The sequence below is a fragment of the Malaclemys terrapin genome, chromosome 8, assembly GCF_027887155.1.
Source record: "Malaclemys terrapin pileata isolate rMalTer1 chromosome 8, rMalTer1.hap1, whole genome shotgun sequence".
Classification (NCBI taxonomy): domain Eukaryota; kingdom Metazoa; phylum Chordata; order Testudines; family Emydidae; genus Malaclemys; species Malaclemys terrapin.
Window position 1 is genome coordinate 53,915,911 of NC_071512.1, and position 24,981 is coordinate 53,940,891.

Below are 24,981 nucleotides of genomic sequence, written 5' to 3' on the forward strand. Positions count from 1 at the left end.
AGAATCTCTATGGATAGTAATTCCATGCTCTAAGAATAATATAGCAGTAGGGATATATTACTGACCTCCTGACCAGGATGGTGATAGTGGCTGTGAAATGCTCAGGGAGATTTAGAGAGGCTATTAAAATAAAAAAACTCAATAATAATGGGGGATTTCAACTATCCCCATATTGACTGGGTACATGTTACCTCAGGATGGGGTGGAGAGAGAGTTTCTTGACGCCTTAAATGACTGCTTCTTGGAGCAGCTAATCCTGGAACCCACAAGAGGAGAGGCAATTCTTGATTTAGTCCTAAGTAGAGCACAGGATCAGGTCCAAGAGGTGAATATAGTTGGACCGCTTGATAATAGTGACCATAATATAATTAAATTTAAATCCCTGTGGCGGGAAAAACACCACAGCGGCCAAACACTGTAGCATTTAATTTCAGAAAGGGGAACTACACAAAAATGAGGAGGTTAGTGAAACAGAAATTAAAAAGTACAGGACCAAAAGTAAAATCCCTGCACCTCCATAATAGAGGCTCAACTTAAATGTATACCCCAAATTAAAAAACATTGTAAGAGAACCAAAAAAGAGTCACTGTGGCTAAACAACAAAATAAAAGAAGCAGTCAGAGGCAAAAAGGCATCCTTTAAAAAGTGGAAGTTAAATCCTAGCGAGGAAAATAGAAAGGAACATAAACTCTGGCAAATGAAGTATAAAAATATAATTAGGAAGGCCAAAAAAGAATTTGAAGAACAACTAGCCAAAGACTCAAAAAATAATAGTAAATTTTTTTTAAGTACATCAGAAGCAGGAAGCCTGCTAAACAACCGGTGGGGCCAATGGACTATCGAGATGCTAAAGGAACACTAAAGGTCAATAAGGCTATTGCAGAGAAAATAAATTAATTCTTTGCATCGGTCTTCACGGCTGAGGATGTGAAGGAGATTCCCAAACCTGAGCCATTCTTTTTAGGTGACAAATCTGAGGAACTGTCCCAGACTGAGGTGTCATTAGAGGAGGTTTTGGAACAAATTGATAAACTAAACAGTAATAAGTCACCAGGACCAGATGGTATTCACCCAGGACCTCTGAAGGAACTCAAATGTGAAATTTCAGGACTACTAACTGTAGTCTGTAGCCCAGTGTTTCTCAAACTGGGGTCGCCACTTGTGTAGGGAAAGCCCCTGGCGGGCTCAGGGCCGGCTTTAGGCCGATTCAGCCGATTCGGCTGAATTGGGCCCCGCGCCAAGAGGGCCCCGCGCTGCAGCTGTTCACCCCGCCCCCAGCTCACTTCCCCCTCCTCCCCTGCCCTGCACGCCCCGCCCCCTCCCCTGCTTCCCGCGAATCAGAGATTCGCGGGAAGTCTGAGACTAAGCAGCAGGGGCGGGCCGGCCGGCAGCACGAGGTAAGCTGGGGTGGGGGCGGGAGAAGGGCTCCGGGGAGGTGTGGCCCGTTCCCGCAGGCCCCAGCATGGCCCCCGTGGCCCGGCTCCGGCCCGGTCCCCGCGGCTCGGGCCCCCCCGTCCCCCCCCGCGGCGCGGCTCGGGTCCCCTGCGGCGCGGCGCGGCTCGGGGCCCTCCCGGACCCCCCCGGCGGCGCGGCGCGGGGCCCCCCCGGCCCCCGGCGGTGCGGCTCGGGTCCTGGGGGCGGGGCTTGCAGCAAGCCCCGCCCCCAGGAATCGGGCCCCGCTCTTGCTAAAGCCAGCCCTGGGTGGGCTGGGCTGGTTTGTTTACCTGCCCCGTCCGCAGATCCGGCCAATCGCGGCTCCCACTGTCCGCGGTTCGCCACTGCAGGCCAATGGGAGCTGCTGGAAGCGGTGGCCAGTATGTCCCTCGGCCTGCGCTGCTTTCTGCAGCTCCCATTGGCCCGGAGCAGCAAACCGCGGCCAGTGGGAGCTGCAATCGGCTGGACCTGCGGACATGGCAGGTAAACAAACTGGCCTGGCCTGCCAGGGGCTTTCCCTACACAAGCGGCGAACCCCAGTTTGAGAAACACTGCTGTAACCTATCATTTAAATCAGCTTCAAAATTGTCAGAAACAAAGATGAACATAATTTGTTGGGGAATAGTCAACATGGTTTTGGTAAAGGGAAATCATGCCTCACCAATCTACTAGAATTCTCTGAGGGAGTCAACAAGCATGTGGACAAGAGGGACCAGTGGATATAGTGTATTTAGATTTTCAGAAAGCCTTTGACAAGGTTCCTCACCAAAGGCTCTTAAGCAAAGTAAGCTGTCATGGGATAAGAGGGAAGGTCCTCTCATGGATTGGTAACTAGTTAAAAGATAGGAAGCAAAGGGTAGGAATAAATGGTCAGTTTTCAGAATGAAGAGAGGTAAATAGTGGTGTCCCCCAGCGGTCTGTGCTAGGCCCAGTCCTATTCAACATATTCATAAATGATCTGCAAAAAGGGGTAAACAGTGAATTGGCAAAATTTGCAGATGATACAAAACTACTCAAGATAGTTAAGTCCCACGCAGACTGTGAAGAGCTACAAAAGGATCTCTCGAAAGTTGGTGACTGGGCAACAAAATGACAGATGAAATTCAGTGTTGATAAATGCAAAGTAATGCACATTGGAAAACATAATCCCAATTATATGTATAAAATGATGGGTTCTAAATTAGCTCTTACCACTCAAGAAAGAGATTTTAGAGTCATTGTGGATAGTTCTCTGAAAACATCCACTCAATGTGCAGCAGCAGTCAAAAAAGCGACCAGAATGTTGGGAATCATTAAAAATGGGATAGATAATAAGACAGAAAATTATCATATTGCCTCTATACAAATCCATGGTATGCCCACATCTTGAATACTGCATGCAGATGTGGTCACCCCATCTCAAAAAAGATATATTGGAATTGGAAAAGGTTCAGAAAAGGGCATCAAAAATAATTAGGGCTATGGAGTGTCTGCCATATGAGGAGAGATTAATAAGACTGGGACTTTTCAGCTTGGAAAAAAGATGACTAAGGGGGGATATAATAGAGGTCTATAAAATCATGACTGGTGTGGAGAAAGTAAATAAGGACATGTTATTTACTCCTTCTCATAACGCAAAAACTAGAGGTCACCAAATGAAATTAATAGGCAGCAGGTTTAAAACAAACAAAAGGAAGTATTTTTTCACACAATGCATAGTTAGCCTGTGGAACTCCTTGCCAGAGGATGTTGTGAAGACCAAGACTTTAACAGGGTTCAAAAAAGAACTAGATACATTTATGGAGATTAGGTCCATCAATGGCTATTAGCCATGATGGGCAGAAATGGTGTCCGTAGTCTCTGTTGCCAGAAGCTGGGAATGGGCAACAGGAGATGGATCACTTGATGATTACCTGTTCTGTTCATTCCCTCTGGGGCACCTGGCATTGGCAGACAGGATACTGGGCTAGATGGACCTTTGGTCAGATCCACTATGACCATTCTTATGTTCTTATGAGTGAGTCTCAGACTACTTCAGGGCTGGAATCTGGAGCCCAAATCAGTGTTTTGGGGAAATTTTCCTCTCCATTACACTGGAGCACCCCACTGGGTAGAAATTGGGCCTTTCATAGATTCATTCAAGCTGGTAGAGCTCCATCTAGTGCAACCCCCTTCAACATGGCAAGACTGAAACAGTCTCCTCTCTGGCCAGCCAGAGTAAAGCTCAGCTTCTCCCGGGCACCAGGAGCAATCTTAGCTTCTTCTGAGAGAGATTCTGATTTCCTCTTGGGAGAGCCTGCACAAACCCCATTGCTTCTGAGAAAGTTCCCTTCTCCACACCTATCTTTTCAATACTCCCAGTACTTAGGGGAACCAGGAATTGTCCATCCCCAGGGCTTTTTGTAGGTTCGGGAATTCCAATTGGTTTTAAAAATCCTGGTTGGTGAGAGACTGTATCCTATTTATACAAGGGTTTCAGAATGAAATTTATTGTAACAAGGCATTTAAACATCTATCTATCTATCTAAACATTTTTGTAGCTGGGCAGATATGAATATATGCAACCTACTCTATGATAGGACATATTATAATATTTATTTAGAGTTGCTGAGAATAAGCCATGAAAATGAACCTCAGGTCCTTTGTACATATCACCAAGACTCCCTAAGAGATTACAGCCATATACTATGAACAATGTTATGCTATGTACAACAAATGTATGATTTTAATTTGCATTTGATGATGTTAGTAGAGTGTAAATCAACAGCTGTAACATTCATCACCCCTTTCTTTTAAATTATTGTTTTTGGAGGTGTTTTATTGCAAAGGTTAAAACCGATTCCATCCTGAAACACCCTACGTGGGCCCAGGGCAGTCAGTGGACTGGAATCTGGTTGTATGGGATTCCTTCTCCTTCTTTTTCTCTTGGTGTAGTTTTCTCTGAATAAGATTTTCCTTTCTGTTCTCCAGTTGGAATAATGAATCTGGGACTATCTGAAGACATGTTACTGCAATATAGCACCTGGAAGGCTTTTACAAAAATAAAATCAGGCCGGATCCAAATGCAGATCAAGCCAAATCAGGCTTGTCTACACTTTCCAGAGGATTGATGCTGCAGTGATCGATGCATTGGCGGTTGATTTATTGGTTCTAGTGAAGACCCACTAAATCGACCGCTGATTGCTCTCCCATCAACTCCTGTACTCCATCTGATCGAGAAGAGTAAGGACAGGTGTTTGCTACCCACCGTGTAGACGTAGATAAATCAATCCCCGTACAAACTCCCCGTCGACTCTGGAACTCCAGCTCGCGAGAGGCAGAAGCGGAGTTGACGGGGGAGCGGCAGCAGTCGACTCACCGCTGTCCTCACAGCCAGGTAAGTCGACCTAAGATACACCAACCTCAGCTATGCTATTCACGTAGCTGAAGTTGTGTATCTTAGGTTGACCTCCCCCCGAGTCTAGACCAGGGCTAAGGGAAGTCGATGGGAGAGTGTCTCCTGTCGATGTCACGTTGTGTGGACTCTGCGGTAAGTAGATCTAAGCTACGTTGATTTGAGTTACGCAATTCATGTTACTCAACGTGCGTAGCTTAGATCAGCTTTTCCCTTTAGTGTAGACAAGGTTAGTGTAAATGGGCATAGCTCCACTGAAGTTGATGGAACTACTGCTGTGGAGACAAGCTGGGGATCCAGCCCATTAGCTCTGGTTTTGACCTGATCTCATGTTATCTCATGTAACAATATAGGGCCTAATCTTGCAGCCCTCACTCAGGCAAAACTCCCATAGGCTTCATTCAGTAGTTCTGGATGTTACTAAGCAATGCCCATACAAATGACATCACTGTTTCCATAGTAACTAATGCACTTCAAGGAGGAAATAGAAGAGCAGAATTTTATTTTTAAAGGACAAAAATTAGTGGCATAAACAAAATATGTGATGGCGGGGATGTTATAAAGTTTTCATTGCTGCTAATCTGGGAAAAGCTACATAATTCACTCGTAGCTCAGGCACCTACCAGTAATGTGGTCATTGCAAACTCCTGGCAATAAGTCCTTTATGCTGCCCCACATTATGGGCCCAATCCTCCACTAATTACATACACAAAGTTCCCATTGAGGTGAGTTCGGGGTGTGCAAAGAATGCAGCATCAGATCTATCTGTCTATAGCTATCTAAAATTTAGTTCCATGTAGTGTGTGGGGGAATGAATCTTTTCAACAAGAGATTAAAAACTGAACTTCTGTCTGCTGCACGTGGACCTTAAGGATCCTATAACAGGGTCATTGGTCAGCAAATGTCTTCTCCTCTATTGCTATGCAGTGTGCTATGCAACAGTCAGCCAGGGCTCTCCATCCCCAGAGGTGGGTGCATGTCATTGGTACTGCACATACATAGTCTGTGGAACTCTTTGAGATGAAATGCCTATGTGAGTCTAATATCTTGTATATCAAACCTCTCCATTAGACCCACCTCTGCTGTGACACATATAAGAAACAGAGCAATTAATGAGGATGAGATTGAGGGGCAGATGGGATTAGTTGGCTTTTACTTTATTTATAATAATTTTAAAGCAGCAACTTTGTATGAGTATTGAAACATTGTATATATTGATTGCAGCTCTCTCTCCAGGGCAGGGACCCTGCCTTCATATGTATTTGTATGGCTTCTAGCACAACAGGACCATGATCCTCACCCATGCTTTGGGGTGATACTGCCATACACGTGTTAAATACCCCCGCCCTCCATAGGTTCTGATTGACAGCTCCTTGAAGTCAAGGGAAAGTCTTCAAGGGGCTCTGGATTAGATGCAGAGTGATGTCATTTATTTTTTTCCTTTAAAGCCTGATTTTGCAATTCCCACTCAAGCAGAACTTCCATCAGAGCCTTCAGGGAGTGCACCTGAGCTAAGTCCACAGGATCAGGTCCTCCATATAAACACAGATTGCTCCCTAGAACGGGAAAAGCAATTCTGACATTGTGCTGCAATGAAAAAATGTGGAGCTTTGTCTGCTTCAAATGGAGTTACTTATTGTGTTATAGCCTCATAGAGGATTTTTATTTATTTTTAAAGGAGTAGCTCCATTAGCTGGTACTGACGTTACAGCTGTGTTCAGTAAAAGCAGGTCCCTCTGCGCATGTACTATAAAGTGTGTGTGTGTGATTGAGATCCAGAGCGGGGGCTGGATTTGGAATGCCCCAGATTTCAGGAGCATTCATAGCTGAAGGGTTTGGTTCAGCCTGTTAAAAAAAATAGGGACCATTTGTAAAATTCCAAATTGGATGACCTAACGCTTGGGGGCTCTGCTGTGAGGTTTGCTTTGAGACCCTGCCCATTCAGGATTCTCTTGGATTATCACTGCATTTGATTTCTGCAGCTTCCCTCAGTGACAAATTGATATGAAGAATTTCATAGAGTATTTCACAATCTGTTTTGGTACAATAATTAGCTATTTTTTTCCCTGACAGGGATAGATAATGCCATGAAGCCAGTGTTATAAATCATTCCAACTACTGCCCTGATCTAAAACGTGCTGCTGGTGAATGGCACCCAAACAGACCACATCATGTCTGTCAATCCATCACTCCGAAACCGAGCAAGGAATAGTACCAGAATCTGAGAACTAGTTACATTTATTTTAATGCTGATAATGGGGTAGTGCCAAGTTCTGCCCTGGCTGGTGCTTATGGGGAGAGCTGAGTGTATGGTCAATACATGGACCTCTACTCCGCCTAAAAGCTGCCAGGCTGGGTGGGATTCCATTGGGCAGGCAGAGCTGGGGAATGCATGGAGCTGGGCATGCTTTCCTGTAGATTTTTAACAGTAAGGGTTATTTATCTTTGGAACAATTTACCCAGGGTTGTGATGGATTCTCCATCACTGGAAATGTTAAAATCAAGATGGGATGTTTCTCTAAAAGATCTGCTCCAGATCTGCTCCAGGAATTATTTTGGGGGAATTCTCTGGTGTGTGTTATCAAGGTGATGATGATCACTATTGGTGCCTTCTGGCCTTGGAATCTATGAAAAGCCACAGCATTTACCTCTGACTCTCTCATGCTGTGCATCACAGCTTAGATGATATCCAGCTAGGGCAGCGTTTCTCAAATATGGCCACTATGGCTGCATGCGGCCACTAGGGGCTTTTCTTGTGGCCACAGCCTCCTGGGCTGTTATGGAGGGTGAGGGAGTAAAGGCCCCTCCTTGTTGCTCCTGGATGCACCGCCTTGGTGTTGGTTGCTGAGGCTGCTAGCAGTAGTTGGGCCCTGCTCCCCCTGTGGCGACACCTGGGACACAATGCTGGAGGACCAGGCAGCCGGTGAGTTCCCCATTTTCCCAGGGGTGATGGGGTTCGAGCTTTAGGCTTCAGCCCTGGGGTAGCGGGGCAGAGGGGAAGCAAGCTCTGGCCACAGGGCTTTGGGCTCTAGTCCCCCCACTGCCTCCCCCTACCTGCCCCTATTGCTCCTTGCCCCCGCGGCCTCCCCCGACCCGCCATCCAGGGCTTAATTTGTCCCCAGGCTTGACAGGGCTGAGGTAGTCTGTTGTGAAAAGCGATACATGTATGCTTGTTAATATCACTTTTCACAACAAACTTACTAGCTAGCAATAAATAAATTGCAATGATTTGGACGGGTATATGTGCATATTTATTTGTTTTTCTTAAAGCTAATTAAGTATTTTAGGAAAATGTGTGAGAGGGGTCACCAGCAAAAGTTGGTGGCCACACTCTGAGGCCTCCAAAAATTTTGTCCTGAGAACCCCTGAGCTAGGGGCTCATCATACAGTACCTAGCCAGAGCTCCAAGCCTCTTTGGAGTCTTGGAGCATGGGCCAGATCAGGAATCAGATGTTGCTGGATAGCCCTGGTTTGAGAGCTAGGGAAGGAAGGATCCTTTTTTGCTGTGTGTCCTGTGGGATGTCTCCCTGTGATCTCTTCCTCCTCCAATGAAGCCACACAGCAGAAGGACAGGTCCTAGCCCAGAGCATTCAGTTTTCCAACACCACTGTGATTTGGGTGCCTTGATTTATAGTCTGAGTCACCTTAGAGCAGTCTTATTATCAGAGGGCGGGTGCTCAGCCCTTTCTTGCTATCAGGCCCCTATAGCCATCTGACAGAAACGAGGCACTTTGCTTTAGAAAATCCTGGCCAGAAATCAATCGGTAACTCATTTCTGGAGTTCACCATTAAACTGTGCTATTTCTGTTTTTTCCCTTAACATCAGTTGAAGAGCATATTAAAAAATTCAAGGCACAGAGGAATTTTCAGATTATTTTCAATAAAATCTTGGGGGGGGCGGGCAGGGCCTTCCTCCCCAAGTAAATCCTCACAATTTTTTTTCTTATAAAGCAAAATCACTAACCAGCATCAGCCTGTTGATTATAATGTTATCACAGTATAATGAAGCCTGCTTGGGTTGCTAGTGGGCAGCTTTGAACCAAGGACTTCTAGCAATAAAAACTTGGGCTTTTTTCACTTGAGCTAAAAGAGGATTTGTCCTAACTGCCAGAAGTAGCAGACTCTTATCCTCTTATGTTGTCCAACTGCTAAAGGAAGTCAGAGGCCTGCAGTGTCCTCATATGGGTTACAAGTGCCATTGCAGCGTGCCAGAGGCTGGCAGAATTTGGCCTGACTAGGTGTTTAGTGATGCACACAAATCAGGCAGTGCAATTGCATTATATAACTCAACCTTGTCATCTGCTACTGTTTATCATTGTACTGTAAGGCTGATTTTTTCCCCATATGGTATCAGAACCATTCTGGGCAGGTTGACTCCATGCTGAGGTTTCTTTCATGTAGGTCTCAGGTTCATGTGACCCTGTCTCAGCCAATAGCTAGAGCCAGTAATATTTGCCTCTATTAACAATTGATCATCTACTGTGGGGGAGCTACAGTGCTAGGCTATTCTAGGTCACATAATTCTGTCTCCTCTTATTGGACAGTGTTATCTGCAGTCCACGATTATCATAAATAGCTGGTTGGGTGGACAGGTAGGTAGATACATAAGAACAAGCGGAATGAATTTGTACAGATAGATACGCAGTCAATTAAGCAGCGCCGTTAATCTAATTATGTGTGGTGTGGATAACTGTCTGCCATTAAAAGACAAATGCCGAGGTAAAGTATTTATCAAAAATACTGTAAGCGCAGAGGTGAAGCTGAGACATTTGTTATTAAAGAGCTAGACAGTAATCTGGTCACAGTATATAATTCCATTAACATTATTCCTATTATACCAAATAATTTAGTTAAAATAAATGAAATAAATGAAAGCCATTCTGCAGACATATGATGGCAATGGGAGAGCTGACCCCAAGGAAGGCAATTCCATTTAAAAAGACAAAGCGGGCACATTGATTCTATTTAATATATTTTTTTCTTTATTTTTTTTAATCTTTGACTGGAAGGGAATTTCCCCCCCTCTGATCCTCGCTGCCTTGTGTCACATGGGCCGTCCAGAAGGCCTGGTTGAGGCACCCTTTGGAACCCATCAAGGCCTCTCTGGGTTTAGCCACATGGATCAGTCAAGGAGCAAGAACCCCATATGAGAATGGGGCCTAGAGGCCACCACCCAGATTGTGCTAGGCACTGTACATACACGTGGTAAGAGACAGTCTCTGCCCTGAATAGCTTGTAATCTCAATAGATAAAACAGTACTATTAGCCCGTTATCCATGTGGGGACTGAAATTAAGATACTTGCCCAAGTTACACCCACAGGCTGTGGCAGAGTTGGGAACTGAAGGCAGATCTTTTGAACCCTACCTCAGTGCCTTATGTCTACACTGCAAAAAGAAACCCACAACACTGAGTCTCAGAGCCCTGTTGACTTGGACTCGCAGTGCAGACATTCAGGCTTGGGCTGGAGCCTGGGCTCTGACACCCAGCCAGAGGGGACGGTCTTCATGCCCATGCTCCAGCCTTAGCAAGAATGTCTGCTCTGCTATTTTCAGCCCACAGACCGAGCCCTACGAGCTGCAGTCAATTGACCCAGGCTCTAAGACTTGGTGCATAGGTGTTTCTTTGCAGTGTAGACAGCCTCAGCTCTCCAAAGCAGCCCTGAAAACAACTGAGAAAGCCCCTGGCTTCCTCCCCATGCTGTATCTGAGAAACTGCATTTTGATTGGCTCACAAGCTGAGTATCTACCTGCTTCTGCCAATCAACAAAGAGCATTATCAGAAGTAGTGTTCACTTTTTTTTTTCAATGTAATAGATTTCTCAGAGTAAACTGGCTTCAGGCTGGCCAATGTGTGTGAGCTTTAAAAAGCATATCAATAAATAAGCCAATCAGCTTGTCTGTTTCATTTTGGTACAATTGGTAACTCTTTCCTGACCCTTCTCTAGATTTATGGCAGCATAAAAATGCCCAAATATTTCCTGCTAGTCAGTCGTCCTGATACCAATAGACAAGTGAAAGAAAGAGCTGATGCACAAACATCTCCTGTGATATTACACTCCTACTACAGGGCATATTTCTTTAAAATCAATCATCTTTTATGCATGCATGGCAGCATTATGTGCATTGCTTTTACATGGCAATCTTCTCTTGCAGACTTTTACAGCACTCTCTGCTTATTCTGAACTATAGGCAGATAGAAATGGAGATAAATATCTAGCTATCCAGATCTATATAAGCTGTCTGTCTCTAGACAGACATCTTATATGAGTCTAGATAGCTAGATATATATCTTGCTTTTATACTGAGCCTCTCACCCCAAAGCATTTCAAAAGCTCTTTACAAAGCATAAATACTGCACAGTGGGACTATTTCAGACAACTGTGAAATGCAGCCACCTGTGGTGAGGATTGGGGTAGCCATTTAACAGAGTCCCGGAACACCATGCAACAATTTAGGTCAGAAAGTGAAGGAGCTACACCATCGCCCATTGACACTGCAGTGAATGTGGGAATGTGCAAACTACATCAGCAAGTATGCTCTGATTTGGTGTCTGCTTTTGGATTGCCACGCAGATCTGTGTAGCACAGGAGAATTTTTGCATAGCTATAGACAATGTGCCCCTTCAAGCCAAATTAGGGTTGCCAGTTTTGGTTGGATGTATCCCTGGATGTTTTATCACACAACATAATCTTTAAAGATTAATCTTTAATTCCTGGAGACTCAGCAACCCTAAACCAAATACCTGGGCCTACCATCCAATCTTGCTTTTACTGGCAGTAATGAACCCCATGATCTTGGTGTGTTAGCTCTGTACTGGTGTCGTTCTTCTATGCTGTCACTTTTTTTTCTCTCTCTCTCTCTGTTTGCATACTCCATTAGATACCCTGCTGATGGGTTTGGAATCATCATCTCGTAGTGTATTCCACCCTAGCAAACTGCATGTCTTTGTTACCTTCTAGTAGCTGGTCCATATAAGAGGATAAGAACCTTACATAGCTGCCGACTAGAGGAGTTACTCCTTTAACTTAAGCTGCAGAGGCTCATGCTTTTAGTCATGCTAAACACCAAAACCCATGTCTGGGTGGTTATATTAGCACTTATGTGCTCTCTGCCGAATCCTCACAGATTCTTTTGTTTTGAGCTATTACATGTATCCTGCCTTGTCCCTACTCCTCACAATCCATTGTATCATAGGCAGGGGCTGGTAGCACCACCTGTTACTGAAGTGCTTGACACCTCCCATTAAAAAGACTCAGTTTTCAGTTGCTTATAAATTTGCCAGACTTTGACTGGTTTTTAGGCTGAAATGTTCCATGCTGGGTGTCTGCCTCAGGCTGAATTGTTTTGGAAAATTTGAGCCAAAATGGCTCAATGGTTTCAAAGAACAAGGCTAGGGGAAATAGAATACGTTGTTTTGCTCATGTTAAAAAATCCTGGTGACCTTTCTTGTTTGCGAAGTTCTAGTGCTCCTGTGCTTTGGATCAGGGACTTGCAGTTTGGAGAGAAGGGCAGCAATTTGTCATCTTTGTGAAAAGCCATCTAAATTTGGCCACCCAAGTTTCCAGCCTCTGAAAAATTGCAGTTTTCACATGCTCAGTAGAGACTTGTTAGACCTTCTCAGCTTAATTCCCCAAAGACTTTGTGGGACTTTGCCAGCAATTGCAGTTCATGGGTGTTTCAGGCCAAGCGGTGCTGGGTCTGGGCACCTGAACTGAGAGCAGAAAGCCTGTCCCTTCATGTGCTCTCACTGCTTCCCCTCCTGGGCTCAGGCATGGTTGGGGAGGAAGCTGCTTGAACTGAATGCAGAGGGGACAAGAGCCAGACCTGGCAGGGGAAGTACTGTAGACTGGGAGAAGGAGCCTAGTGGGGAAGACTGGGACTGGAGCCTGATGGTGGTGGGGGAGAGGGAAAGTAGGACTTGGAGTTGCTGGGGGTGATGGGGATTGGGAGCCAGAGGGGGGACCAGAGCATATTGGAACTTGTTGGGCATTGAGCCTGGGAATCAGGAGTGTGGGGACTGGGATCCAAGGGGTGGGGGAAAGAGGTGGCAGGAGGGGGACAGAGCAGGTGAGAAGCCAGAGTGCAGAGGGAGAACTGTGACTGGCTGAGCAAAGAGACTGGGAGGAGGGACACTGGGATTGGAGGAGGACACTGGGACAGGGAGCCAGTGGGGATAGGGAACGTGGGTGTGTGGGTGACTGGAGGCCAGTGGGGGCGAGGAAGAGACGGGGACAGGGAGACTGTGTGTGGGACTTTACGACCTCAGAAATGTTCTCCTCAGGCAGAGTTTGTGTGTGCTCTAAGTACATGTCACCTGACCTAGGCTTTTATGTCAAATTCAATATAGAATGATTCACACAGAGCCCGTAAGTGCCAGGAAATGTAGGCAGCCGGGCGTTCTTCACCAGGCTGGAATTACGCCAGGGCATGGGGGTAGCTGCTCCTTTCACACAACATGCTGGGGGATTGCTAGTGGGAGTGGACAGTCGGGAGCTCGGCTCTGAGCCCCATCCAGGAGCTGCCGTCTCCACAACCACTTTTTAGTAAGACCTTCTTCAGTGGAAAGAATATTTTAACATGTTGCCCCCTCCCCCCACAGCTGAAGGTCTATGCCTGCCTACTTCTGTGAGTGGAGGGGGCTCGTGCTCCACAGATATCGCCAGAGTCTCTCCCACTCACCGCCGTGGGAGAGCTAGGTCGGGATGTCGATATGTGGGGGGGCAGGGGAAGGGGTGCTGGTTGGACTCTCACAATAACTGTGCCTCACAAACAGGAGTTTGTTCCTGAGGACAGGGTTTGCAATGTCTCCCTCCACACAGCTGAGTAGATCCCCACCCTCGGGAGCAGGAGTGCATTGGGGAGCCCCTGGCTCCTGCCGTGGCTGTGATGCCAATGGGTGGCAGAGAGCAGCAAAGTGCCTCTGCAGAGCAGTTCTATGCCACCAACGCTGCCCTGGAGAGCCATGGGTTACAGCCCAGACTCTTCCATTGGGATGGGCCTGGGAGGGGGACCCCCGACAGGCTCTCTGGGAGGGAAAACTTGTGGCATGCCCACTCCCCACTGGGGATGAGGCATGTAGGGGAGCACCAGAGTGGGTGGCCTTGTTCATCTCGTGCCACAGGTGTCCAAGGCACTGGGAAAAGCAATAGAGGCCCTGCGCCAAAGAAGTTAGAGCCTAGCGGTGCCCGTCCAGTATGAAGCAAGCCCTGTGGTGGCTGTGCTGTCTCTGGGGGCAGCCGGGGGATGTGGTCAGTGAGGGTGGTCCAGGGAGGCTGAAGGCAGGGAGTTTTAAGAGGGGCTTTGAGGAAGGGAAGGGGCCGTTGGTGCACAGGAAGCTGGAAGCTGCCCCAAGGACAGGGGGCAGCGTGAGAAAGGCTGGAAGCCAAGAGTAGGGGGAGGAGGTGAGGGGAGAGTTAGGGAGAGGGGGCAGGAAGACATGGGAGCTGAGGCGAGCCAGGGTGAAGCTGCTCAAGGCCTCAAGGGGGAGGATGAGCGGGATGGCTTGAACGAGGAAGGGGAGCAGAAGCCACTGAAGGGATGTCTCCCGCTATATCTGTGCCGTCTCGCTGGGGTCTTGAGGCACTCCTGAGCTGTAACGCTGTTCAGCACAGACATGGGGTGTAGCTGGAGCGATGGGAGAGCAGGGGACTGGGTGAGCACGCAGTGTTCTCATCCAGAAGGGAGTGGGACACCAGGTGGGCTTAGCTCCCTGAAAGCTAAACTCTAACTCAGTGACCGGCTCCCTCTGTTCCCACAGAGCAGGGAGATACAGGCCTCCGAGGCCCTCTTGCACCTTTTCCTTTCCCCAAATGGTGCCATCCTCACTGACCCTGCTCTTCTCCTCTCTCCCTCCTCCCCCGACTGCTGCTTCGTCAGAGATTCCCCAGTGCGCTGGCTGCAACCAGCACATCCTGGATAAGTTCATCCTGAAAGTCCTCGACAGGCACTGGCACAGCTCCTGCCTCAAGTGCGCGGACTGCCAGATGCAGCTAGTGGACAGGTGCTTCTCCAGAGCCGGGAGCGTCTACTGTAAGGAAGACTTCTTCAAGTAAGTGCAACCATCTCCTTTGTGTTGGGAGGGCTGAGTGGCAGTGGCCTGGGTGTTTTCTGACAGCTCACACCAGGCTGTGGAGAAAGCTCCCCCTTGCACAGGAGACCTTGCTCCAGAAACTCCCTGCCAGCGCTTGCCAAGGGGTTTAGGACTAAGAGCCCCGCTCTCAGGAGCACACCAGGGTCCTAACAATGCTCCCAAGCTGTTTTTCATTAGAAATAAATCCCTTTCTAACTTAATATTTCTGCTAATCGAATCCCAACCTGCCCCTGGCAAAGTTTAGGGTTAGCGAAAACCAGGACATGGTTGCTTTGGCCTCCCCTGGGATCAGCTCAGAGTAACTCAATTGCCCAGCTCACAAGAGATGCCAGCTTGGGGAGCCCCCAGTTACCACCCTCATGCCTCTCATTCTGGGTTTCATCAGAAGGGGAACCATTTGGCCTCCCAGACAGGCTGGCTGCATGGGGGTACAGCCCACAGTGAGGTTGGTGGAAATGGAGAGAAAAAGGAAAACAGATGGCGATCATGGAAAGACAGGCATGATGTTCCCTAAGCAGGTACCGGTACAGACAGACATGGAAACAACTGGACAAATTTTAAGCATAATTTCTCCAAAATCTTCTTATATATACATTTTTTTAAGCCCAAGTGTTTAAATAAAGGGAATTTTGCTGCTTTAAAACTGCCACAGGCTGAATGCTATTTGTGGGGATTTAACCTTCTTAGAGACCCAAATCTCTCTAATACTCCTCTCTCCCCCACACCCTCCCTCCCTATTACATTTTTAAGCCCAAATTGGACTAAGGATTCGGCTTGTTAATCACTCTTCCTGCATCAAGCACATCTGTTCAGATCAGAGCTAGAGGGCAGGAGAAACCCACACAAAGACTCCAGATCCCTGCTGCTTTTCAAGATCTCCTCTCTTTGTGGGTTGTTTTTTTTGTTTTTGTTTTTTGCTGCCTTCATTTCCCTGTATCCATATTTTTTCTTAGTAGGATAAAAGCCTTATTTAATTCACACTTGGGGCATTTGCAATCTGTGTACCTGCCTCTAAACCAGTGGCTCTCAATCTTTCCAGACTACTGTACCCCTTTCAGGAGTCTGATTTGTCTTGAGTACCCCCAAGTTTCACCTCACTTAAAAACTACTTACTTACAAAATCAGACATAAAAATACTGAAGTGTCACACCACACTATTATTGAAAAATTGCTTACTTTCTCATATTTACCATACAATTATAAAATAAATCAACTGGAATATTAACACTGTACTTACATTTCAGCGTATAGTATATAGAGCAGTATAAACAAGTCATTGTCGCTATGACATTTTAGTTTGTACTGACTTCACTAGTGCTTTTTCTGTAGCCTGTTGTAAAACTAGGCAAATATCTAGATGAGTTGATGTACCCCCCAGAAGACCTCTGCGTACCCTCAGGGGTACATGTACCCCTGGTTGAGAACCACTACTCTAAACTATCTGATGTACAAACCCTGGACTGTCCATGGCTCCTCTGTGAAAGAGCATTATTCTTGCAATGAAAATTGGACTTTTTGCAGTACATTTTATCCCCGATTGCAAAATGCAGTCATTTTATAAAGGACAGTTAATATCTGTATCTATATCGGGCCAAATCCTTTGCTGATTAAACTGGTGTAACTCTACTGATGTCAATAGTGCGATGCTGATTTACATTAGCTGAAGATCTGGCAAGATACGTATGGGCCAGATCCTTGGTTAGTGGAAATTGGTGTAGCTCACTGAAGAGATGCTGATTTACACCAGGAGGGGATCTGGCCCAAGATGTCTTTTGGTGGCTGAGAGGAAAAGGAATGAACAAGGCGCATTTGGAGTATGTTGGATATGACAGCAGAGCCATCAGATCTAAGACACATGGCATGTTTATGCAAGGAGGCACAAAGACAGCGTAATGCAAATGGCTTCCTCTCAGAGAGCTCCGTGTTAATTGCTGCACATTACTGTGCTCTGTTCTACCTGGGCTCCAGATCTGAGTGTTCCATGGCATCTGACACCAGTGGTTATTTTGATATCGGTTCCCCACTTGTAAAAGAGTCCCAGGCCATGATGTTCTTTGCTGGCTCATGCCCAGGGTATTTATAAAGATCCCCCTTCTAAAGTATAATCATAGAATATCAGGGCTGGAAGGGACCTCAGAAGGTCATCTAGTCTAACCCTTGCTCAAAGCAGGACCAATCCCCAGACAGATTTTTGCCCCAAATGGCCCCCTCAAGGATTAAACTCACAATGCTGGGTATAGCAAGCCAATGCTCAAACCACTGAGCTATCCCTCCCCCCTGCATTGGGTGCACACAGGGTATTGGTGAGATATCTACCCTGTACTAAAGGAGTCTCAGGAGAGAAAACAGGACACAAAGGAGTCAGGAAGATTTGATCTGAAAAATGTTACAAAATTCAAGCATGGTCCCGCGCATTCCTTGCCCAACTATGTCAGGTGGGAGAATAATGAAGCCAATACTTGTCTAGCAACTCATCCCCCAAATATGGTGACATTTCTCTGATGAATTGTGAAGTGAATAGTATCCCTCCAGCTGTAATCCCAGGTCAGGATTTCCCCTGTCCCCCAACCTCTGGTAAATGGGATGCGGCGTCTACTGTCTCACTTTCTTTTTGGATTTCTTTCAAGATGGACTTGAGACCATCCCCAGACTCACCTGGACATCACTAGACACAGGCATTCAGAGACCCCAGTGATGAAGGCAATGTGAAGACCCCACTATGTTAGACTGGGTAGTTCCTCTATCTTTGTGCACAGTTTTGCCAGTATTGCTAGTTCCATGCCAGGTACCCCATGGCTGCTCTTCGCAGGAGGATGGCACAACAAGGGCACCTAGAAAGTTCAGTCCAGGAGGCATTGGTGGTTCTTGGCCTGGGAGGAGTCAGTCCCAAAAGGCTTGGGGGAGCAGGATGAGGCAGGCGGAGAGTTCCCTCTGCTGCACCTCTTGAGGAGGTGCAGCTCATGTTCCCTTGTGCCATCTGCCCCTGTGGCTACAGTAGATCTAGCTGAACTTGGAAGGAGGCCATTTTTAATGGATGTTGTCATGGCGCTGGCCGTTATGAAGGGATGCAGGGTGGGGACAGGATGTGGCCAGGGGATGAAAATGGGGGCAAGAGGGGAAATTGATTCAAAAGGCGATCTTGGCCCCCCAGACAGACAGACCAGCATGTGGAGGGACTGGGTGAGGGTTGGTTAGGAGCTCCCCACTCTTTACCAGGATGGAGACTCAATGAAAGAGGGTGAAATCAGTGATGCAATTTCCTGAGTTTTAGAAGTTCAGCCATCCCCACCAAGATTTAATGCAAGCTCTCAGAGGGGAGAGGGCATTAGCGACAGGGCCTCAGGGTTGCCTCTTTCTTCCTCTCCCTCCTGCAGGAGGAGTTGGGAGTTGAGGTGGGCACAGATCTTCCTGTAGAGGAGAGGCAGGGAATAGGAGAGAAAGACTGGCTCCCTCCCCCCACGCAGCGTAGCAAGGGATGTCATCCTATTTGTATTGTGTGTTCATAGTGTAACAAGCTCAGAGCAGCTCATGGTGGCCTTGACTATTAACTAGGCTGCTCAGCCTAGATCTCTCATCTTGTGGGACTAGCATGCTGGTGTCAATATGCAGGAAAGTGAGAAAGCAGAACAGAGGCCTGGGTATCAGGTATCCTGAGTTCTAGTCCCAACTGTACCTGTGTGGACAATTCACTTAATTTCTCTCTGTCTGCATTTACCCTACCTGTAGAATGGGGATAAAAAAACCTGCCTGTATCTTAAAGTTGAATTAATATTACTTAGCTTTTGTAGCTTGGTGCTCTTGAATGTGTACATTTTGAGGTGGTTCACGAGCTGTATGGTATTTATTGTCACCACAGCCCTGTGCGGCAGGGCAGTGCTAGTATCCCCATTGTATTGCTGGGGAGCTGAGACATAAAGAGGTTAAGTGACCTGCCCAAGGTCAACCAGGAAGTCTGTGGCAGAACAGGGAATTTCTCCCCAAGTCCTGGGTCAGACCCTAACCACGGGACTATCCTTCCTCTCAAGTGGTTAATATCTATAATGCACTTGGCATTCCTTGGAAGGAAGATGCCATAGAGATGCTAAGTATAAGTAATAGTACCTTTCAGCCGGGCTCCTAAAGCTCCATTGTGCTAGGATAACACAATGGACCAGATCCTCCCGGCGAGTGGTTCAGTTGTGTTCCGTGCTATCATTGTATCTGGGTGGCAGGGCTGTTTCACAGTGGCTGTCTGTTTCATACATGGGTGTGTAAACATAGCCTGTAGGACAGCTGGATTTGCTATCAGTGATCAGTCACCATCATCATGGTTGTCTGTTTCAATGGCAGGAACTGGAGTGACTTTGGTTTGCTACAGGTGTTGCCTGCCCCAAATAGCTCATGATAGAGCACCCCAGGTGGACAAAATGGGTGAGGGAGGGGAAGACATGGATGACGCGATGGCAGTAAACAAATTCAGTGTGTGTGTTAGTCATGGTTCACCACATGCCCACCGTTGGCAATGTCCTAATCTACCTTCTGCTTGTGCCTGATAACTGTCTCCTAATTTCTGATAACCCTTTGGCCAGGGGTAATAATAGCAGTCCATTGGCACTTGATATCAGTGTCTTGGTTCTCTTACCCGTCACTCCTTGTACTGTTAGGCCCTGTGTTTCATCCCTTGTCATAGTTCTGTAGGGCAACTAGGCCAATGTGGATCTTTTTTCCTTTTCAGCCAGTTTCTCACTCCCTGCAAACACCTCTCTGCTAATCCACTGGACTGCAGATAGTCCATACTGGTTTGGGTGTGCATTAGTTATGTGTATTACAGTAGTACCTGGCGGCCCCAACTAAGTTCAGGCCCCCATTGTGCTAGGCGCTGTACAGACACATAGTGAGAGACAGTCCCTGCCCCCAAGAGTTCACATACTAAATAGACAAGACAGACAGAGGGAGGGAGGAGAAAGAGAGATGACTTGCTCCGGATCGCTCATCAGGTCAGTGGCAGAGGTGGGAACAGAAAGCAGCTCTCCTGAGTTCCAGTTCTGGGCTCTCTCCACCTTTGCCTTGGTAAGCTAATCCTTCTGCACAGAAATGACTTGTATTCCTAGCTCTGCACCAGACTGACTGCATGCTTTGTTCCAGACTCATAACTATTCTATGCCTCGGTTTCCCCAGGTTCGTAATACCTACCTACCTTGCAGGCACGTTCTGAGACTTAGTTCACGAACATTTTGTAGCGTGTTTGGAGACATAGGGATGGAGTGTAATGTAGACGTATTATTATGGACAAAATTCATCGGGGATTCTGTGATGGTCAAATTGTGATTATGCACATTTCACTTCTGGCATTTTGACCAAGATTTTAAAAAGTGACTCACAATTTTTAGTCTTTGTTTTTGACATGCCCAGTTTGCAACATCTTGAAAGGCGCCTCAGTTCAGATAACACTGAGCCCTCTGAAAAAGCAAGTCCCTCTGAGGTGCCTCAAGCTGGGCTCCCAAAAACAGAGACCCTGAATGTCGTGAGTCACTTTTGAAGACCTTGGCCTTTATCAATTTCCTTCAGACTTAGCAAACAAATTTCAGTCCGATTTAAGAGCAAGTCTGCCAATTTACAGCCTCAAAGGAAGGTTCTTGCTGCAGTTATGAGGATGGCTGGGAGGGTGGGGGACAGCTGTGAATGTAGGGCCTTTGACTGGAGCTGTGGTTGCAGCCGTATCTGTGGACTAGCTACCTGGGCTAGCCAGAGCTCTTAGGTATTACTTGTTCAGGGATCAGGGCAGAGTTTTATGGATGTTTGTGTTGATTTGGTAGCTCCAGTCTGAGCGTTTAAAAGATGAGTCACTGTCCTGGATCCTTTAAACCCCTCCCCACCCTGCAAATGAGTGCTGTTTCCACCAGCCAAACCGCTGTCACAAGCCTCATGCCCCTCACTACTCGAGTCTGCGTTGTGTAGTTGGCATCGAGATGGGGGAGACAACAGAAAGATTCAGGAGGGTCCATTTTCCTGCAGAATTTTCTGTGTCCCAGCTCTCTCTGGAATCGTGAGCAGCCACGTGGAGAAGCGCGCTGGAGCTCAGGTGCCAGGGTGCAGGCAGACAAGCGCCAGTGTGGGCAGGTTTGATTTTTTTGGCATGTTCTGCTAGAGTGCTCTCTCTCACTGGTGTCAGGGCCTACTCTTGCTGTCATTGAAGTCAGCGGCCAGAAGTTAGATCCCACATGTTACTCACTAGCCACGTGGCATCCACGGAACAAAGATCTGACTAGTGGCAATCGTGGGCCGTGCAGCCAGGAAAAGGGAGGAAAATGTTGGCTGTGAAGAGTTTATGGAATTTCAGTAACCAGCCGTGAGTTGTGGAAATGGGAAATCAGAAGTAGTATGTGGTGTGGCTTTCATGGCTGGGATCGGAGTGAGTTTTGCTAACACAGGTGGTGGATTTATACCTGCTCTGGGTCTCTCATGTGACAGACCAATGACGTTTTAAGAAAATGGGATTTCTTGAGTTCCTCACCTCCTGAAATTATCCCTGAGGATCCCAGTTCTTTAGAGCCCTACAATTCTCACTCTTTGGCTAAGACAGTGTTCCCAGTGGTGGCACTGCTGTGTTTGTGTGTGCAAACCAGATGTGGCTACAGATCTGTGCCTGGGTGTGTACGCAGAGGGCGTTGCTGGATGAGGTAGGGGGTGCAGCATCTGGTGTTGGCCAGCGTTGGAGATGGGATACTGGACTAGATGAACTGTGTTCTGATCCAGTTTGGCAACTCAGGTGTTCTTAGATGTGGTATTGCTAGAGGTGTGTAGGGCTTATTTCTCCATGGCCATATCCCCTGGGACTGCATGTGGTCTTGTGAGATCTCACTGATAAACTACGTCAGGCATGGTCAGTGCTGGGCTGGGAGACCAAGTGGGTTGGTCATGAGCAATGCCTGAGCACATTACTAGGGGGCACTGAGCTGCTGGCAATGCTCTCTTTTGGCTGAAACATGAGACTGTGGTCCAGATCACTTGTGGCCAGTAAAGGTCCGATGCAGTAACTCCTCGCTTAATGTTGTCCTAATGTTCCTGAAAAGTGCTACTTTAAGCAAAATGAATGCTTATGCTCCAATACTTCTGTTAGTCTTAAAGGTGCCACGGGACCCTCTGTTGCTTTTTACAGATTCAGTCTAACACGGCTACCCCTCTGTTACTATGATGTTAAGTGAATCCACTTTCCCCATAAGAATTAATGTAAATAGGGGGGGTTCAGTCCAGGGAGATTTTTTTTGCCAGACAAAAGACTATATACACACACACACACACACAGTATAAGTTTTAAATAAACAATTTAATACTGTACACAGCAATGATGATTGTGAAGCTTGGTTGAGGTGGTGGAGTCTAAGGGTGGAAGAGGGTGGGATATTTCCCAGGGAATGCCTTACTGCTAAATGATGAACTAGCACTTGGCTGAGCCCTCATGGGTTAACACATTGTTGTTAATGTAGCCTCACACTCTACAAGGCAGCACGATTGGAGGGAGGGGAGACAGTATGGGAGAGAGAGACAGAGACACACACCGTATGTGTGAGAGAGAGACAAGCATTGCCCCTTTAAGTATGTTGACACCACTCTAAGTACATTGCCTTTTTAAGTAGATCAGCAAGTTGAGACAGCAGCTGCTGCCAGCAAGCTCCCTCCGTCCTGAGCCCTGTCGGGTACCCCCCCACGCTGTGGAGATAAGGTGCAGGAGTGGGGGGAGGGGGACACCCTATTAGCACCCCTCTTTTCCCGCTACCCCGCACAGCAAGCAGGAGACTCCCGGGAGCAGCTCCAAGGCAGAGGGCAGGAGCAGCACACAGCAGTGGGGGAAGCGACAGCTGCCCGGCAATTGATAGCCTGCTGGGTGGCTGCGGCACAGGAAACTTAGGGGAGCAGGGAGCTGATGGGGGACTGCTGGTCCACCTGGTTCCAAGCCCCCACCAGCTAGCTCCAACGGGCTGCTCTTTCTGCAAGCAGTGGACAAAGCAGGTGGCAGCCAAACAACCTTATAAGGGAGCATTGCGCAACTTTAAATGATCATGTTCCCTAATTGATCAGCAACATAACAATGAAACAACGTTAACTGGGATGACTTTAAGTGAGGAGTTACTGTAGCAGTTTTTGTAAGTGTGCTAACCCTGCTGCCCTGGCCGAAGTCTAGCTTGGGTGACTACATCCTGGCTCCCAATATCCCCTCAGCATAGAAGTCAGTTACCACCTTTTAATTAGTTTCTTGTATGGAGTGCTGTTGAACTGCATTTGGTGCCTTTGAAGTGACTGCTGCCTTCTGCCCCAGAGGTGGCTGCATGTTGATGATGGATGAAGTGATTCCTATATTAATGAAAATGAGCTTTAATTCTGTAAAGCACCTAACGTTTGTGAAAGATGATGTATACATCAGCCGATAATGATATGTAGCAAGGCTGGGTGTGTGTGCAGAGAAACTGCTCCATGAGTGTGAGTGCAGGAGCACTACTGAATGTGACCCCTGCTGACACAGTGGACATGGTTAGATAAATGTGTGGGGCAGCTCTGCTGGATGGAGGGGCAGACTCAGAGAGGGGAAGCTAGCTGGGTGGCTGGCCATACAGAGGCTGGGACAATGCTGAGTGCTGTGAGGGAGTGGGCACTGTTGGAGGTGCCAGCGTATGAAGATGGCGGCATGGCTGCGGGGACCTGGCACAGGGAAGCAGGGCACAGCTACATGGCATGAGGCTGTGTCCTTTCTTTATGTGCGTGGCAAGTCCCTATACGTATGCAGCACTGCCAAAGTTATAGGCGTCCAGCGGCAATGATACCTCATCCTTTTATTTCTTTTAGAAGGAGCAGCATGTCATCGGTTCATCTGAACTGTTGGCAACCTTTGTTAAGCAGAATGACCTTGTGCCTTTCATCATATGGCATCCCAAAGCACTTTACTGATTGCTTGTACAAACGATAGAGAAAATCACTTTGACCAGATCTCATGCAGCCACCTCTGGGGTGAAATGCAGCTGCTGTTTGACAGCGTACAGCAACACTGCGTGACAATTTGGAACAGACAGGGCAGAATGCCGCATCCAACTGAAAGGCCAGAGGAGTTTAGAGAGGCGGAATGTAATTGCCCAAGTTGGAATTTGACCAGCACTGGAGCTAATACCCCCTTCTCTTGTGCCAAATGCCATGGCATGGGTTCTTAAATTACCACAGGGGGTCAGGCTCTCAGGGTTATATCCCACCTGCAAGGTGGCCTTTCCAATGGCTGTACATTGCTAGAGCCATTGGATTCACCCTGTAGAGGCAGAATACACTGTCCATGGTTAGGTCACCATTGCAAATACAGAGCTGCCAGAAGTGACTCTGTTTCCTGGCGAGATTGAAGAGGGACCCCCACTACTGGATCCCTGAGCTGAAGGAATGCCTCCCTCCTTGCGCACACACGCTCACCCCAGGAGTCCATGCATGGTAATTCTTTCCAGATGTAGTCCCTCTGTCAGCCCTGTGTATTCATTCAGGATTTCAGGGGCAGTGCAAGCAATGCGGGTCTGCCTGCAAAACCATTCGGTTGCGGGGCCTCTGGCTGCAGTGGCTTAGAGTCAAGGCGTGTTCCCTCACCCACTTCAAATCCCTTTGCTCATGGGTGGGGCGCGCTACCGATAAGGGGCAAGATCCTCAGTTGATGTAAATCAGGGCTGCTCCACTGAGGCCAGTGTGTCCAGAAGCGGGGTGTGTGGGACTAGATAGGGAATTAGGGCTGAGGATGGCTGGCCGTTTCCTGTTGCACAGGAGAACTGGAGGCACTCGCAGTGTTCTTCAGCCATGGCTGGTATATGGCCCCAACATCCAAGGGGCCACAGTTGTCATGACTCCCGTGTTTCAACCTCTCCCCGGCAGGACCAAGCCCCTGAACACCAAGGAGCCACCTGCTGCTCCGGAGTATGGTCGGGACTGGGCCGGCTGGTTCTGCCTGTGGGGTGGGAATGGGGGCGTGGATGTGAAGTTTGTCATGAGCTCCAGGGCTGGGTGAAGGGATCTGTTCAATCGTGTGTGCTGCATTTTGTGCAGGTGCCCATAGACCATGCAGCGGGAGGGACTGTATGACAG

General features: G+C 47.6%; 1 protein-coding gene across 1 annotated transcript in view; it reads left to right on the plus strand.

Annotated features, from left to right (window-relative positions):
* Window positions 1-24,981, plus strand: part of LHX4 (LIM homeobox 4) — a 65,677-nt gene that overhangs the window by 10,171 nt on the left and 30,525 nt on the right. Inside the window, exon 2 of the mRNA XM_054038103.1 lies at window positions 14,685-14,856. Within this exon, the coding sequence (XP_053894078.1) occupies window positions 14,685-14,856 (172 nt within the window). The remainder of the gene's footprint in view (window positions 1-14,684; window positions 14,857-24,981) is intronic.